Raw genomic sequence first — 17,496 nt, forward strand, 5'->3', positions numbered from 1 at the left:
AAAAATTAAATTTTATATATTTGCTAATTTCATTAAAAAAAAAATAGAAATGTAAAGTTGGAATCTAATTTAAAAAAATATTAAATTATTTTATTGTATTTTCTTAAATTATTATTAAATTATTTATTGCCGACGTTTCTAGAAGTGTTTGAAAATATGAGTAGGCAAAGAAAATGGTACTCTTAAATTTTATTAATTAATTTAATTTTTTCAAAGTAGAAAGTGAACTCAAAAGTCCTTTGGAATGTTTGAATTTTTTTTCTCTTTAACTTTTTCTAAAAGAAAAATAAAGATTTCATTATTATTTTTAATTTCAATAAATGAATTAAATATATATATATATATATATATAATGTATTGTATATTAAAAAAATATTATAGTTTTTGAGGTAACATGGTGGGGGTGGTTTCAAATTATTTATAAAAAAATAAACACATTAGTCATGGTGTGTCATAAATAAAATATTTAATTAATGAATTAATTTTTATATTAAAAAAAAGAAATATAATATTTAAAATAAAAAAAAAAGTAGATAAGCAGTGTTACATTTTAATTCAACAACTTAGGTGTCTGTGCTTATTATTAATATTTATGCTATAAAGATTCCTTCCCCATAACAATAATAATTATTATTTATTTATTATTTATTATTTATTATTTATTGGGAATAGGGACTTTTCATATTATCAATGGAGAAAGATCTGATATTTGGATTTTATTTAATAAATCAGTTATATATTCAAAATTATAAAAAATATTTAATATAGGGTCGTAAATGTTAATTTAAAAAAATATTTATTAGATGCAAAATTAAAATTTTAAATATATATTTTATTATAATTTATATAAAAGATTTAAATTTTAATTTATATGGGGTTGTTAGAGTCATGCTTGTAATTTTGGCATGCTTTTTTTTTTTAATTTAATTATTATATATAATAAATTTTTAAAGCGTAACGTTAGACTTTATAAACATAAGATAACATGAATACGGAAGTTAGGTTTATTTTGATATTAATGTATATTTAGCAAGCACTCACTTAGTGTGCGTGTCCTTTTCTTAAAAAATAATTGAAAACGGTTGAGTATTATAAACACTCGATGCATATGTGGAGCATAAATTTGTCTCGTTCAATAAAATATACGTCCTAACCCAAATAATAATCAAAAGAATCACCTAAAAGGTTCGTCACCGAACTCTAATTACATCATTTATCAAGAGATTGGAAGATTCAGAACAAGCAATACCAACTAAACCTTATAAAAACTAAAGTCTAGTGTTTGTTCGTTTGTGTTTGAAAATGTTTGAACTTTCTGAGCTAGGAATGATCTGAATCAAAGTCGATTAAATTGTGAGTGTTGAAGATTGAGCGTTTTCAATATTCGATGAATAGTGAAACCTGTCAGACCAAATAAAAACATAGAGAGTTCCTGTTGTTACAGACCCAATTGTGGTGGTTGGATTTGTTGGAATGTTGGAAATCGTGATGATGTCGCAAGGGTTAGTAGCAGCGTTTGACGATGTGCATAGTGGTCGAGCAAGTCTATTTCATATCTATAATTGTGCCTATAATGAAAAAGACCAAACTTCTACATAGAAAATAAAAATGACAAACACAAACCTTGTCGATTGAGGAAACTAGGTATACGAACAAAACAAAAATTAGGTCTAACAAATGTAGTAATTGAACTTAAGCCCTAGCTGTACCCAACCACCAATAAATGGAACTAATCCATCGACAATCTAACAAAAGATTAAATTACAAGCATCACGATATTTTTATGATCATCACAACAAGCCGTTGTAGATTATTTCAATGAAATACTTAAGTACTTCAAATACGAATCTATTAACAACCAAAGCCAAAAGCATAACATATTTTATCAAATCACGAGAGTTCAATAAATAAATTATCGAGTATCGAAACAAGCACCCCATCAACATCGACATAGGTAATCAACCGTCCAACGAGCATACTAGGAATATGAGTAATAATAAATTAAAGGTGTTAACCTAATCACATGGGTTGATTCATGATGTGTTTCAATCTTGTTCTTAAAATATTTAAGAGATTCCTGAGCTATGAATTCAATATTGATTGAAAGCATATAAAGTCCACATAGAGCATGTATACAAACATGACAACCTATGATGATACCTAATTTTTGAATTGATATATTACTATTATAACTTGAATTATTGCACCAAATCATGACCTCATCAAACCACTCAAATTAAAATATTGATTTGACGTTTGAGTAAATGTGTGCGATCCCACTGGAGAGAGGTACGAGTGTCACCGAGAATGATGGGTTCTAAAGGGTGGTGAATTGTGAGATCTCATATCAGTTTGAGAAGAAACGAAACATTATTTATGTGGTATCCCACATTGGTTAGGGAGGAGAACAAACCACCCTTTATAAGGGTGTGGAAACCTTCCCCTAACATACGCGTTTTAAAGCCTTGAGGGGAAGTCCGAAAGGGAAAGCTCAAAGAGGACAATATTTGCTAGCGGTGGATCTGGACCCTTACAATTTATAAGGGGCAGACGCGTTGTAAAACCGTGAGACTGATGACGATACGTAATAGGTCAAAGCGGACAATATTTGCTAGTGGTGGAAGGGTACACAAACAAACCGAGACCACTTAAAAAAATTGATAGTTACTACTTATACCAATATAAGAACGTGTTTTGTTTGAAGCGGACAATAATTTTGTGGGGGCTTATACCTAATCTTTATGCACCTTTTAAGTTAGAACATGACAATAATTGATGGAACATTATGAACTTAGAACCCTAATTTTTTTTTTTTTTAATAACTAATTTGATTGTTTTCAAGAACATTTAATGGATAATATGGGAAGAAGATTTTGGAAGACAGACTGTCAGCCAGAAATAATAAAATAATAATAATAATTAAAACAAATAACAAAATAATTATATCCACAAATTAAAGCTTAAAGTAGGCCATGAAAACTCTTTAATTTCCCCTTTATTTATTTATTTATTTATTTATTATTATTATTATTTTGTATTGAGAACAATTTTCATAATATGAAATGATTAATGTTTTGGTAAATTACTATAAACCCCTTTTTCACTATTATTTTCAAAAATTAAAAAATTAAAATTTTCTTTATCCCATATGCTTTTATTAAAAAAACAAATTAAGAAATGGAATTTTCTTTTTTAATCCCATCAAAATCTCATCGTTTTGTTTGAACCCGACCAGTTCAACAATTTGTGAGAATTCAAATTGGTAATTTCTCTTCTCGAGAACACAGGTTTGAACAGTTGAACTATGCTTAGATTGGTAAACAAACTCCTATGTTCCCTGTCCAAGCGAGTATAACTCAACGGTATTCAACATATCCTTCTTCCTTAAAATTACAGGCTTACATATGTACCCCTAATTCTTTTTTAGCTTATTACATATCTCTGTCAGTCTCACGGTTTTATAACACGTCTGTTAGGAGTAAAGTTTCCCGCCCTTATCAAAAATATTTTGTTTCGTTCTTCAAACGATGTAAGATTTCTTATAATAATTATATATATTTTACGAGAAAATATCGTTCATTAATTACTATTTAAAAAAAAAAAAAATGTCTAGTGGACTTGAGTGGTAAAAAAATAATTAAAATAAGGAAGGGAAAGAAAATAAGGAAAGAGATTCCTAGTCAGATTCCATTAACATAATTTACAACCATTTGCATTCATATAAAATTACATAATATATTTGAAAAAAAAGCTTTTTTTTTTTTTTTGGTCAACTTTATTAGTTTAACGCTTATATTATACACTGAACTAACCGTTTTAATTAAGAATCGAATTTGATATCAAACTATTACATGATACTATAAAAAATATTATTTTAATTAATGATAACGATATATAGAATAAGACGATTACACGTTTCTACTAATTATACGAAAGAAAAGAAAGAATTAATTAATTTATATCGTTTAATATTAAGTATAATTTAAAAAATAAAAGAACAAATATCATTCAATTTATACTTATTTTTACTTGATTTTTATAAGATTAATTAAAAATCACTAAATAAAATTGTTTCTTAAATATCACCTCATTCATCATTTTAATTGATATAATTATTATTAGTTATAATTTTTGTAAATACAACCGTATATAAATTTATTTTATTGAAAAATAAAAAAATAAAACAAATAGAATTAATGTAAATAATATTTAATTTGTGATGTCAATATTTGCTAACAGTGGAAGATGGAAAGGGAAAGACCAAAGAGGACAATATCTATAGCGGTGGATCTAGACCATTACAAATGGTATCAGAGCCAGACACTGGACGATGTGCCAGCCTTCTCGCTGTTCTACAGAGTAGACACGAGGTGGTGTGCCAGTAAGGACGATGACTTTAAAGGGGTGGATTTGGGGGCAGTGGGACATCAATTGGAGGAAGGAAAGAATGTCAGTGAGTACGCTGACGTCCAGCCCAACACCGTTTAAAAATTTTAAAAAATATCTTTTAAATTTAAACAAATTGTGGACGGGGAATCTAGATAAACTAAAAAATTTAAAATATTTTTGGAACATTTAAGAATAGGAAATGGTATACATGGAAAAGCATATACCACATATTATGCCTGAGAGAACAAGATGAAAAATAGAAAGCAAAAAAGAAAAAAGAAGAGTCAAAAGAAAGATTTGAATTAAGATTCCATAAGCAAAATTTGAGGAAAACATGAGTTTATATTCCCAGCATTTGCATTCACATCACATTACAAACACATCCTTCAAACTTGAAAAAACAAAAACCAAACTACTTATTACATTTAAACTTCTCATCTAATTTCTCCCCCTTTTTCTTTTTGTGGGTCTTTCTCACTTCCCAAACACTCTTTATACACCAAAAACAAAAGGGTTTGGAGGGAAAGAAAGGATTCCCCAAATTCTACAAAGAAACCAAAAAAAAAAAAAAAAACACAACAAAAAAGAACCAACTGTTATCTCTCTCTCTCTCTGTGTCTAGAATCTTCAGTAGAGCAGCCATTAATGGAGTCTGAGCTCTGAAGGTTGAGGTCTCTTATTCACAGGGTTGGGGAAGAAGCAGGCAGCAGGGGTTTATGTACTGGAATGCAAAACTGGCTTTTCAATGCTTTGTTTATACTCTACTACAAAGCATTCTTCTATTCATCATCATGGATTTCTCTTTTTTGGGTTTTTTTTTTCTTCTTTTTTTTTTTTTTTTTTTTTTTTTTTTTTTTTTTTTTTTTGTGAGTCAAAATGTTAAACGATTTACTCCACTGATGATGTTCCTTCTCCTCCACTCATAATCCATGGGTGTCCTGTTAACAACAATTTTCAATTCAACATAAGGAACCAAACAAACAAACAAACAGCTCTAAACTCAAATCTGTAATGAATGAATCTTCTAATGGTTCAAGATTTGTATACGAATATGGAAACCAACAGTTTGGAGTTCAGAGATCCAAGAACAATCAGATCAAAGAGTGTATAATGGTTTCATTCAATAACAGAAATCAGTGTTTAATTAGAGGAAGTTGTACTTACTGAGAGCTTGTTCGGCGGAGAATCTTCTAGAGACATCTCGGCATATCATCTTCTTCATTAAATCCTTAGCCGCAGGGGAAATCGACCTGAAAACCCTAGGTGGAAATCTCAGATTTCCTCTGAGAACGGCCTCAAAGACCTCTGCCGCGGAGTCGCCGTAGAACGGAGGGAATCCAGCCAACATCGTGTAGAGAATCACACCGGCGCTCCATACATCGACTTTCTGACCGTATTCGGATCCTCTCAAAACTTCAGGCGCGATGTAGTAAGGCGTTCCGACGACGCCGAAGGTAAATCCGTCTTTGTCGCACCACTCAGCCGATCCGAAATCGATGAGTTTCAAATTGTCTCTGGAATCGAAGAGCACATTATCTGGCTTAACATCGCGATGAACAACGCCATGGTAATGGCAGTGAGCGAGGGCTTGAAGAAGCTGCTTCATAACGATGGCGGCTTCTGATTCGGAAAAAGGACGACGTATAATCCGATCGTAGAGGGAAACGGAGTCACAGAGCTCAGAGATCAAACAGAGATAATCATCGTTCTCGAAAACGTCAATCAACTGAAGAATATTGGGATGGGGAGGGAGAAGAGCCATGATTTTAGGCTCTTTCTCGAGGCATTCTTTGTCGGTTTCATCGATGAGATCGCTTTTGGCGATGGTTTTGCAGGCGAAAAACTTGTTGGAAATGGGGCAGAAGCAACGAGTGATGGTTCCGAATCGTCCTCTTCCGATCTCCTCCAGGATTTCGTATTGGCTGTTCACAATCATGTCCCCCATTGTTGATGATTCTTCTTCTTCTTCTTCTTCTTCTTGTTCCTCTCGCTGAGATTTGGGAAATGGGGGGAGGGATTTTCTGTTTCTCTCTGCAAATTCTTGGAGCTCTCTCTCTCTCTCTCTCTCTCTCTCTCTCTCTTAGTGGGAGTGTTTTGGGGGAATCTGTTGGGTATTGGGGGATTTTTATAGAGCTTTGAGAGGATATGGGATCCTTGCTTCGAATATTCTTTCCCTTCGATACTCTTAGTTTTGGGAGTTTATTTATTTATTTTATTAATTTCTTATAAATTTGGAATAGGATTTATTGCCATTAATTTATTAGGTTAAAATATTATTTTGATTTCGATCCGTTAACAGTGAATCATGATCGTTACACTCACCCAATGAAAATGGTTCTCTTTTACTCTGTAAAGCTATTTTCTTGTCCTTTACCGTCTTGCTATTACAGCAGATAAGAAATTTCACTAGAGGAGTGAAAGACTCATAGTAAAAAAAATGCATCAAAGCATAGACACCAAAAAGATGGGGTACAGAAGTGGGAAGAGAGGACGAGTGATTCTAAAGCTATATTTGTAGGAATCGACTAGGACTCATGCATACAAATATTTAGCATGATGGATTAGTTAAACTTTCAATGCTGGCTTAGCCTTATATGCACGTTTAGGTGTTTAGGACTTTTGCTATGTAGTTGATAACTCTACCTGATTTAAATGCTTCGGTAGGACCATGATATGTTATGTTCTACCATGCTTTGCTCGATATGCATGCATGATGTGTGGATATGTCTGATTTATGATTTAATGTTATTTATGCTCCTAGAAGCATGTTAGGAAATTGGAATACCTATGTATGCTTTGATTGACTTATGGACTAGGTGTTAGTGAGCTTTTTTCTTTAATCTTTTCCTAGGTTCTTGAGCCACATTTAGGGTCTTTTATGATGGTATGGCCTTACTAGGTCTATATAAGGCTGGTTGGGGCGCAAACCCTAATCGTGAACTCACCTCGAAAGGTGAGGGTCCAATTAGTATATAGGATTGCGAAGTCACTAATTTAGGACTTGTGGCATGCTAGAGGGAACTACTGAGGTAGCTTCAATTGTGGCTAGTGGGGAGTCGATCTTGCACTGTTCTAGCCTGAAATGACATAAGAATAGGAAGCATTGTCAAGTGTCATTAGGGAAACTTTTAACTACCGCTTAGTAGAAGCACATATGAAGTTATAGGTATATTGAGAGGTCACTTATTGCGAGCGACAACTCCTCCCTACCTATTAGAATTCTCTAGAGCCCGAGACATATGAGGGCACAAAACTTATGTGCAGGAAGCACGATGACCTATTGAACTCTGAAAAGTATGAAATGAGAAGTTAAGTGGATTCTGAAACCCAAGTTCACTTTGATGGATGACTTACACCCTTGGAATAGGAGTTAGTAAGATATATAGATCTTACGAGTCTGAGAGGGCTAGAGATGAATCTGAGCCATAGAATTGGCCAATTTTAGGACTCCGACTGAGTACATAGTGTAAGAAACATTGAATAGGAGAAGTTCCAATGAGAGCCTATAAGTAGGTGCTTATTGAGTATTTTTATGCTCATTCTTGCTATTCTTTGTTTATAGAAGGAGCATAGACCATTGTTGCTAACGGGAACACGCAGAGTCGTGCAACTGTTTGGAGGACTCTTAGATCAAGTCATTTTTCCTCATTGTCATTTTAATGTTCTCACAACCTGATTTCTTGAGTCTCAACTATGTAAAAGCTAACTTGAAAACGTAAATAAATAAATAAATAAAAACTTTTCAAACAAAACATGAATGTATTTTATTTACAAATTCAAAATAAAGTTTGAAGACATTGGGCTGGATAAACAAAATACTATGATAATTGAAACACGATATGGTTCTATATAGTACCTACATTAGATCTGCTTCCATTCATGACCAACTCTTTCTTGTCACCTGAAAAATATGAGAGAATAGGAATTAGTATAAAGACTTAGTAAGTAGCCTACTTTGTAGGCTCTTAATCGTGTGCATCATCGATGCTAGAGTACTACACTTTTTCTTATTCTGAATTTGTTCTTGTCCTGGTCATTTAAGTCCTTAGGTTATGTTATCGAATTCTAAGTTCTAAGTTACTATCCTCATTCTAGCTCGAGGATCTTGATCTTGACTTCTGAGTTTTTAATCATGGTTCTAATCGAAGGACCTTGGTTCTCAGAACTTGGATGTTGATCCGTGTTCATGTTCTTGTCCTTGGTACATGGTTCTTATACTTTAGATGTTCCCCTTTAACCCATTACTGTTTGGCATCCCTTTGGGTCGGGACTCATACTTGGAATAAGGTGGCCCTGACAATCTCTTGATCCCCTATGATGATGCAGCAATATTATTTTACTACTAAAATAAAGTCGCTAGTACATGCATGACTTAATTATGAAACATGGTAAAATCTTTTAAATCATTTTAAAGAGAACCGGAGGGTTTAATGAAGACTTTGTAAGCGTGTCACAAGTGCCTAATTGGGCAAGACAACTATGAGTTAGAATAAAAAATTGCTTTGTGTGTCGAAAGCCGGAATCCTTGAGGATAAGTCTTCATTGTCAATGAAGCATGAACCAAACTCATTTGCTAAGGGCTTGGGAGTTCAAATGGGCAGACAATGAATCAGAAGGTGTACCAAATCGGTGCCTTTGAAAGAGTCATTCACATAAGAATATAATGCCAATGGTTGTAAGCACAGAAGCCGGGGTTTAGATGAGACATGTGCGGGCCAAGTGCCACATGTGCACCATACAAGTCCATATGGGTGGATGATCTCACTCTGAAGAAGTGCTCCAAGAAGTGAGTACACGCGTGTTTCTTAAGTCATCACCTAGTGCCTAAGAAGGATGACTTCATAAGAGTGTTGAGATCAGCATCCCCTCGAGAAGAGAGAATCAGGCTAGACATGGGCAACACAGTGAACGAAGCTGCAGTAAGATATGAGAAGAGTCCGTGCAGCAGTTGCCACACGAAGGTGGCTAGTTGAGAAGTGTGCTGGAGTGTAGTGCCAACACGGGGCTGAGTTACAAGCTTCTAGGCCTTGCTTCCAAAAAAGGATGTGGCAGTAATGAGAGAATGTTGTGATTCAGATCTCTTTTCGATAAAGAAAATACAACCATTTGGGCCATGATGGCCACGTTTGGGTCGCGCTCCCCCTAGCTCATGCAAGAAATGTCGATGCTAGTTTTTTCCATGCTTTGTCTAGAAAGTTCAGGGCCGAATCCAAAAAGTGAGTGAAGTTAGGTCCATGGAGGGATAGCCCACAACCATTGGACAAGTTATGTTTTGTCCTGCTTATGCTGCGAGTCTCAAAGACCGAGAAAAAGTCCGACAGTGAAATAGTTCATAAGTAGTGCACAAATTTTTGTATTCATTCTAAAAGCACAAACAAGTCAGGGATTAAGTGAGAGAGAGTGTCACAATGGACAATCCGATTGTGCCCTTGAGAAAGTCATCGAAGAGAATGACTAGGTTAAGTGGGGAGGAGAGTGTCACAACCTCACTAAGAGAAAGTAGGTTTTGACCTCCACATACAAGATAAACAAGGGGCGACCCTCAAGTGGCACTTATCCAGCCACGTGAGGTCCAAGATTGAAAAGTGTCATGATGCAATCGAGGAGGACGATGCATTATCTAAAGCACCAAGAGTGTGCATTCAAGTCAAGCCGAGGCATAGACAAGGTTCGAGAGAACGGGGCAATACGAGTGTCGAAGACAAGCTCGAAGAGGGCCAGGTAGGGCCTTAAACCATAACCTCAAAAGTTGAGGTTCGTTATGAGTCATGCAGCTCAAGAATTAAGTCCGTTTATATCCAAGATGAAAGGTCACCAAATTTGGTGTCAATCGAATACTCGATGGATGATGAATGGGGTATTATAACCGTTCACCAGTTCGAGGACTCCAAAGAAGGAGTCGAGCCTTGATTAAGGAGAGTTTGTTCGAGAGCTATAGAGAATGAGATTTTAGGAGAGGCTCTATGGTGTACTTTGTCCGAGGGGAGGATTGTTGAGGATTATTGAGAGGCGTAGTCCCACGTTGGCTAATTAAGAAAAAGATCATGTGATAAGGCAATCTTAATACTTTGATCATGTTGAAGCAAGTACCCTTGAATCAAAGAAATTAATACCTCCTTATACAAAATTCGGATCAACCAAGAGTTAATTCTCTTAAGGTCAATGATCTAGAAGTAAGATCTGAAATTTTATTCTAAATTGAGTCACTCCAGTCAAACTTGTTCAAGGCTTGATTGAATGACTTAATTGAGTCACTCCACAGTCAAACTTGTTCAAGGCTTGATTGAATGACTTAGATGTAATCTATCGCAAGAATTGAAACTTAGAAATGACAAAGATGATGCTCAAATTTGTAAGGGTGAAAGTCTCAACTTGAGAACTCAATTTTATTTTTAAAAAATATGGCTTTTTACATATAAATTTATGGGTATTTATAGTCTCTCCAAGAGAAACTCTCAACTCTTCAAATGCTCACTAAAAGAAGTTAGTGGTCATGATTGGTAAGTTACACCCCATTACCCTTCAAATGTCGGCTAAAAATAAAGTTACCACCATTTTGACAAGTAACTTCTCACCCTTTTGACCAATACGAGAAGTTCTCGAGCTAAAATGATAGATAAACATTTGAACGAAATTATCAATCAAGTGTTATGTATAGAAACTCCATCGGCCACTTCAACCATGCAAATATTCACTTCTGAAGCTCCAAATGATCATTTCTCAACCGAATAAGATATTAAAACATGGAATGAAGGTTGAAATGAGCGTATCCAATTTTGTAGATAAAGAATGAATGCTTGTTGAATCTTCTTGGCTTTGGATCGTCTAATAGGTTCAGTTAGAACATTTGGAACACCATGACCCTTATCATCATGTGTTTATAAGTAAGCAACACCATCTCCTTTGGTATGAGGACTTTTGGGAAAACCAAAAATAAAGACATGAGAGATTATGCATCCTCTGATGTGAATAGCTCTTTTAAAGACACCAACCTGATACACCTTCTGATTCACTGTCTGCCCATTTGAACTCCCAAGCACTTGGCCAATGGGCTTGATTCATGCTTCATTTGCAGGTATGACTCCTTCTCAGGGAGTCTGGCTTTCGACTCACAAAACAGTTCTTGATTCTGATTCACAACTATCTTGCCCAATTTCACACTCATGATACACTTGCAAAGTCTTAATTACACCTTCAGGTTCTTTGTCTTGTCAGACTAGACTCATAAACTATAGTTCTGATACTAACAATTTCAATCGTACTTCTTCAATCGTACGATTTTGTGATCTTGACACGCTCATGACAAGCCGTAAGGAGGAACTCAAGCCCCATTCACATTTTTCATTCGGCGTGTGCGGCCAAACAAGCTTGAATTCTGCAAAAGTTATGTAACCTCGATGAAGTTCCGATGAAGCTATAAAGTCGGGCAAAAAATGTGAATGAGGCTTGAGTTCCTCTCAAGGCTTGTCGTTTGCATGTCAATTCACAACGCCACACAGTTGAAGAAGTACGACTCTGAAAGTTAATATCAGAGCCACATTTTGTGTGTCTAGTTGGACAAAACAAAGAACTCAAGGGTTTAATGAAAACTCATAAACTATGGCTTGTCATTGGCATGTTAATATCACAATGCCACACGGTTGAAGAAGTACGACTGTGAGAGCTAGCATCAGAGCCACATTTTGTGTGTCTAGTCAGACAAGACAGAGAAATCAAAACACAAAACTTGACTGAGAGAAAGTAGCTTGTGATCCCCACATGCAAGACAGACAAAGGGTGACTCACAAGTGGCGCCATCGATCACGTGAGGGCCAAGATTGTTAAGTGACATGATGCGATCGAGGAGGACAGTGCATTATCCAACACACCAAGAGTGTGCATTCAAGCCAAGCCAAGACAAATGTAAGGTTTGAGAGAACGAGGCAAGACTAGTGTCGAAGGCAAGCTCAAAGAGGGCAAGGTAGAAGAACCCCTGGCCATAGTCTCAAAAGTTGGGGTTTCGATATTAGTTTTAACATGCGGCTCTAGAGTTAAGTCTGTCTATTTAAAAGATGAAAGCTCACCAAATTTGGTGTCAATCAATTACTCGGTGGACGATACACGAAACCATATGTTCACTCTCCAAAATGACGTCTACTTGAGAAGGATTAGAAATGCTTCAGAATATACTATAGGGGAGTTATGGTGTCAGCTCTCAACCACATTGTTGGATGTAGCCCTCGATCGAAATATGTCAAAACAAACAACTGAAGCAGGAAGAAAAACTTTATAGGAGAGAGCTTTTGAATAGAGGAACCTTTAAGAACAACTGTGAGTCTCTGAAACCGAGAGAAGATTTGATAGTGGGATAACTCATAAGTAGTGCGCAAGTTTTTGTATTCATTCTTAACGCACAAACAAGTCAGCGGGTCAATTCAGAAGCCATTCTGATATTTGGGTCGTCATCAAAACGACGCCTTGATTAAGTGGGGGGGAGAGTGTCACAATTGATAATCTTAATGTGCCCCCGAGAAAGTCATCGAAGACAATGACTAGGTGAAGGGGGGAACAATGTCACAACTTCACTGAGAGAAAGTAGGTTGTGACCCCACACGTAAAACAGACAAAGGGCGACTCACAAGTGGCGCCCATCTGGTCATAGAGGGTCAAGATTGATAAGTGTCATGATGTGATCAAGGAGGAAAATGCATTATCTAACACACCAAGAGTGTGCATTCAAGCCTAGCCGAGACATACGTAAGGTTTAAGAGAATAAGGCAACACGAGTATCAAAGGCAAGCTCGAAGAGGGTTGGGTAGAGCCCTAGACCATAACCTCAAAAGTTGGGGTTTTGATATTGTTTTAACATGCGTCTCTTGAGTTAAGTCTGGCTATATGAAAGATGAAAGCTCACCAAATTTGGTGTCAATCAGTTACTCGATGGACGTTGCACGAAACCATATGTTTGCTCGCCAAAATGACGTCCACTCAAGAACAGAAATGCCTCAAAATATACTATAGGGGGAGACATGGTGTCAGCTCTCGACCAACTTATTGGATGTAGCCCACGATCGAAATATGTAGAAACAAACAAGGAAAAACAACTTGAGAGGAGAGAGATTTTGAATAGAGGAACCTTAAGCACTTCTGCTTCTCAATTCTCTGTGTTGTTGATAGAAGAGTATACATCTAATGAATATTTATATTAAAGAAAACACTAACGAGTTTCCTAAACTTTCTACTCAAGTTAAGAACCATTAACAACATTCCTAGTTAAAGCATTAAACTTGGTTCACAATTTATCAACTACTTACAATTATCCTAAAGTTACTCCATAAGTGAGTAACTTATTCTACTAAGTCAAATTTATTAGCTCACAATCTCCCTCGTAAACTTGACTTTGTTCGAGATTCTTCACTCCCAACAACTCCTGCATCTTTGCAAACTTATCCCTTGCTAGGTTCTTGGTTAGAAATATCTGCACGTTGCTCTCTAGTGCATACAAACTCTACAACAATTTGTCTTTTCTCAACACACTCACAAATAAAATGGAAGTGAGTGTCAATGTGTTTGTTATGTTCTCGAAATACCAGATTTTTCATCAATGGAATCATATATTTGTTGTCGACATAGAGAGTTACTAAATTTTGTTAACTTCTATTCACTTCACTCAACAAATTTTCCAGACACAATGCTTGACACGATGCCGCAATTGCTTCCATGAACTCAGCCTCACAGGAAGATAGTGTCATAGTTCGCTACTTTTGAAATTGTCAAGAGATCAACTCATTGAGATAAAATGTCATTCCTGCTATGCTTTTTATATCATCAATGTCTCCAGCTAAATCAATATCGATAAAACCAACTAGTTACTTAGGACCTCGTCCTCTTTGATATTTAAGTGTGTAGCTTGTGGTTCCCTTCACATAGCGGAGATTGCGCTGAACCGCTTGATGAGGCATCATAGTGGACTTTTCCATGTACCTACGCACCATTCCAACAACATAAGAAAGGTCCAGACGAGTATGAGTCAAGTACCTCAGACTTCCAATGATGCGCTTATACTTATTGGAATTCATCAAGCTTTCTTCACCATCTTTCTCGAGTTGTAACTTTTCTTCCATGGTATACTTGGTTGGGGTTGCATTATGCCATCTTAAATTGCTACAACAGCTTCTTAGCATAGGTTGATTGCTTTAGCATGATGCAATATTTCCTTTTGTGCACTTCAATACCAAGGTAGTACATGAGTAACCCGAAATCATTTATCTCAAATTCTTTCATCATTTGTTGCTTGAACCCTTTGATGCCTTCTACACTTGTACCAGTGACGACAGTTCATTAACGTACATGCCAACTACGAGTGTTTCAGCTCTATTTTTTCTTGTATACACGATAGAAAATAAATTTGCTATGATACCAATTTGTTGAAATTAAAAGCCGCTCCGATACCAATTTGTAGAAAATAGACGCTCGCTCTGAAACTAACTAACTCGTTTAGATAACTCTTACGAAACTGTGAAGGAAGTGTTGAGAGGGGAGAGACAAGGAGACAAAGAAATTCTCAAAACCCTTTTCTATTAGATTGTACTTTTAACTCTCTAACTCTTGTTCTGATATTACATTGAGAGGAAAGGTCTATTTATAAGTTTTTATGACACTAAAAATGGTCATAACTACCCCATATTTTTTCTCACCCCATAACCACACTCTTTTCTTAAATTATTAGGTATGCTTTTGACTGAATTAAAAAACCAAAAATTCATAACTACTTTTTTTTCTCTCTCTCATTTAAGTTTATTTTCCAACAAAACTCTCCCATAAACTTCAATGATTCTGCATGCTAATCATCTTCTTCTATTTGTTGAAAACTATTTTCGGTAGTGGTTTTGTAAAGATGTCCGCAACTTGATCCTGACTTGCCACATGCAGCAATTCCACGTTTCTTTCCTTCACATGATTCAGATAAAATGAAATCGAACGTCAATGTGTTTGCTTCTTTCATGGTTCACTAGGTTCTTGGCCAACTCAATTGCTAATTTGTTGTCAACTTGTATTATGGTTGCTTTAGCTCCATCTCACTCAACAAATTTCTAAGCCATATGCGTGGCACGCACACGAAGATGCTGCTACATACTCAGCTTCACACGTTAGTGTCACGATCGGTTGTTTTTTTAAAGCCAAGTAAATGTTGTGTTGCCCATGAAGAATACATTGTTGGAAAATAAACTTAAATGGTTTTTTTGTCTTTTTTTAATTAAGTCAAAATGATTTAATTAGGAGGGCATAATTATCTCAGGTAACGAGAGCAAATAGGGAGAAATTTACCAAATGGAGAGTAAATGGGTGAAAAAAATGGTAGTTAAAGCCAAATTTGGGCTCAGGTAATGATATAAAAAGGCCTTGTATTCAATGTAACCGTGCAGAGAGAAATAACAACCAGAAAGAGAAGAAAAACATTGACTGTCTGAATTGGTGTGTAATAACCTCTTGAGAACTTCTTTGTCTCCTTGTCTCTCTCTCCCTTTGCGACACCTCATTTCTTAAAGTTTCGTGAGAGTTATCTAAACGAGTTAGATTCAGAGCGAGCGTTTTATTTCGAGGTTGGTATCGGAGCAACTTTAGCTTACTTCATCAAATTGGTATCAGAGCGATTTCAATTCCAACAAATTGGTATCAGAGCAGCGTTAGTTTCAACAAATTGGCATTAGAGCTGCGTTTAATTTCTACAAATTGGTATTAGACAAGTCGGGCTACCACGATTGACAAAGACGAACTACGAGAATTGGAGCATCCAAATGAAAGCTCTTCTCGGTTTGCAAGACGCATGGGAGATGGTCGAATACGGTTTCGAAGAACCATTTGATACCACGGGTTACACGGTGGCGCAAAACAAGGCGCTAAAGGAATTATGGTCAAAGGATAAGGCACTATACATGCTGTTCCGAGCTGTTGACGAGTCGGGCTTTGAGAAGATTGCAAGGACAACTACCGTGGGACACTTTAGAAAAGGTGTTCAAAGGAACTGACCGAGTCAAGTAGGTGCATCTCCAGACTCTGCGTGGAGAGTTGGAGAGCATGAAGATGAAGGAGTCAGAAAATGTATCTGACTACATTACTCGTGTACAAACCGTGGCAAATCAGTTAAATCGGAACGGAGAAATGTTACCGAAACGCGGGTTGTGGAGAAAATTTTGAGGTCATTAACAGACAACTTCGAGAATGTTGTTTGTGCCACAGAGGAATCGAAGGACCTAACGAAGTTCACAGTCGATGAGCTTGTCGGTTCTCTCGAGACACACGAGCAACGTTAGAAAAAGAAGGAGGAACCACTCGATCAAGCGCTTCAGACGAAGGCAACAATAAAGGATGGAAAAGTTCTCTACTCACAAAATTTTCGAGATAGAGATAGTGGAAGCTGCGGAAATGGTCGGGGTGGTCAAGGCAATAGTCATGAAGAAAACTACCAGGAGAAAAGACTATCGAGCCAAGCAAATTGGTGTGGAAGAGGACGTACTCAAGGGCGCGCTCAAGGATACAATCCCAACATTCAGTGCTTCAAATGCCAGAAATATGGCAATTACGCAAATAATTGTAACTCTGAAAAATGTTACAATTGTGGCAGAATGGGTCACTATGCGAGAGACTATCGAGCCAAAGAAAATGTGGAAGAGACCATCAATCTAGCCCTGGATGACGCAACAAGTGGAGGCATCCTCTTGATGGCTCAAAATGAAGAGCCGAACACAAAAGGAGACGGCGGAGCGAAAGATGAAGGCGGTAGTTGTGAGATAGTGGAAGTTGTTGGAAATAAGGTGATACGCAGTGGATTTGGCGAAATCACGGTATCAGAGACGAGAAAATCAAAGGAAGATGAACAATCGAAGAACAGAGAGCCCGAGCTCAAAGACAAAGAGCCCAAATGGCCAGAAAAGAAATTCGAGGAAGATAGAAAAAGAGGATGAAAATTGAAGAAGAAAAGAAAGAGCTGGAAACAAAAGTTGAAAGGTTAAAGAAGGAAGTTGCTGAGCTGAATGATAGTTCCAGCTATCTCAAACAGGAGAAGGAAGAGAATGGGCAGGTAATCTCTGAACTTGCGAAGAAAGTTGAAGAAGGTGTAAAGAAAGA

At 36.4% G+C, this 17,496-nt stretch overlaps 1 protein-coding gene across 2 annotated transcripts; it reads right to left on the reverse strand.

Moving 5' to 3' along the window:
* Positions 1-4,704: 4,704 nt before the first annotated feature.
* Positions 4,705-6,489, reverse strand: LOC111461799 (phosphoenolpyruvate carboxylase kinase 1-like). 2 transcript variants are annotated; one of them, XM_023105458.1, is made up of 3 exons: positions 5,554-6,489; positions 5,256-5,327; positions 4,705-5,222 (listed from the first exon to the last, which is right to left on the reverse strand). In XM_023105458.1, exons 1-2 carry the CDS (start codon positions 6,332-6,334, stop codon positions 5,278-5,280), a joined length of 831 nt encoding a protein of 276 aa, XP_022961226.1. In that variant the 5' UTR covers positions 6,335-6,489; the 3' UTR covers positions 4,705-5,222; positions 5,256-5,277. The 2 variants fall into 2 exon arrangements, with proteins under 2 accessions (XP_022961226.1, XP_022961225.1); XM_023105457.1 differs by having other exon boundaries at positions 4,712-5,327.
* Positions 6,490-17,496: the final 11,007 nt, after the last annotated feature.

The sequence above is a fragment of the Cucurbita moschata genome, unplaced genomic scaffold, assembly GCF_002738365.1.
Source record: "Cucurbita moschata cultivar Rifu unplaced genomic scaffold, Cmos_1.0 Cmo_Scf00025, whole genome shotgun sequence".
Taxonomy (NCBI): domain Eukaryota; kingdom Viridiplantae; phylum Streptophyta; class Magnoliopsida; order Cucurbitales; family Cucurbitaceae; genus Cucurbita; species Cucurbita moschata.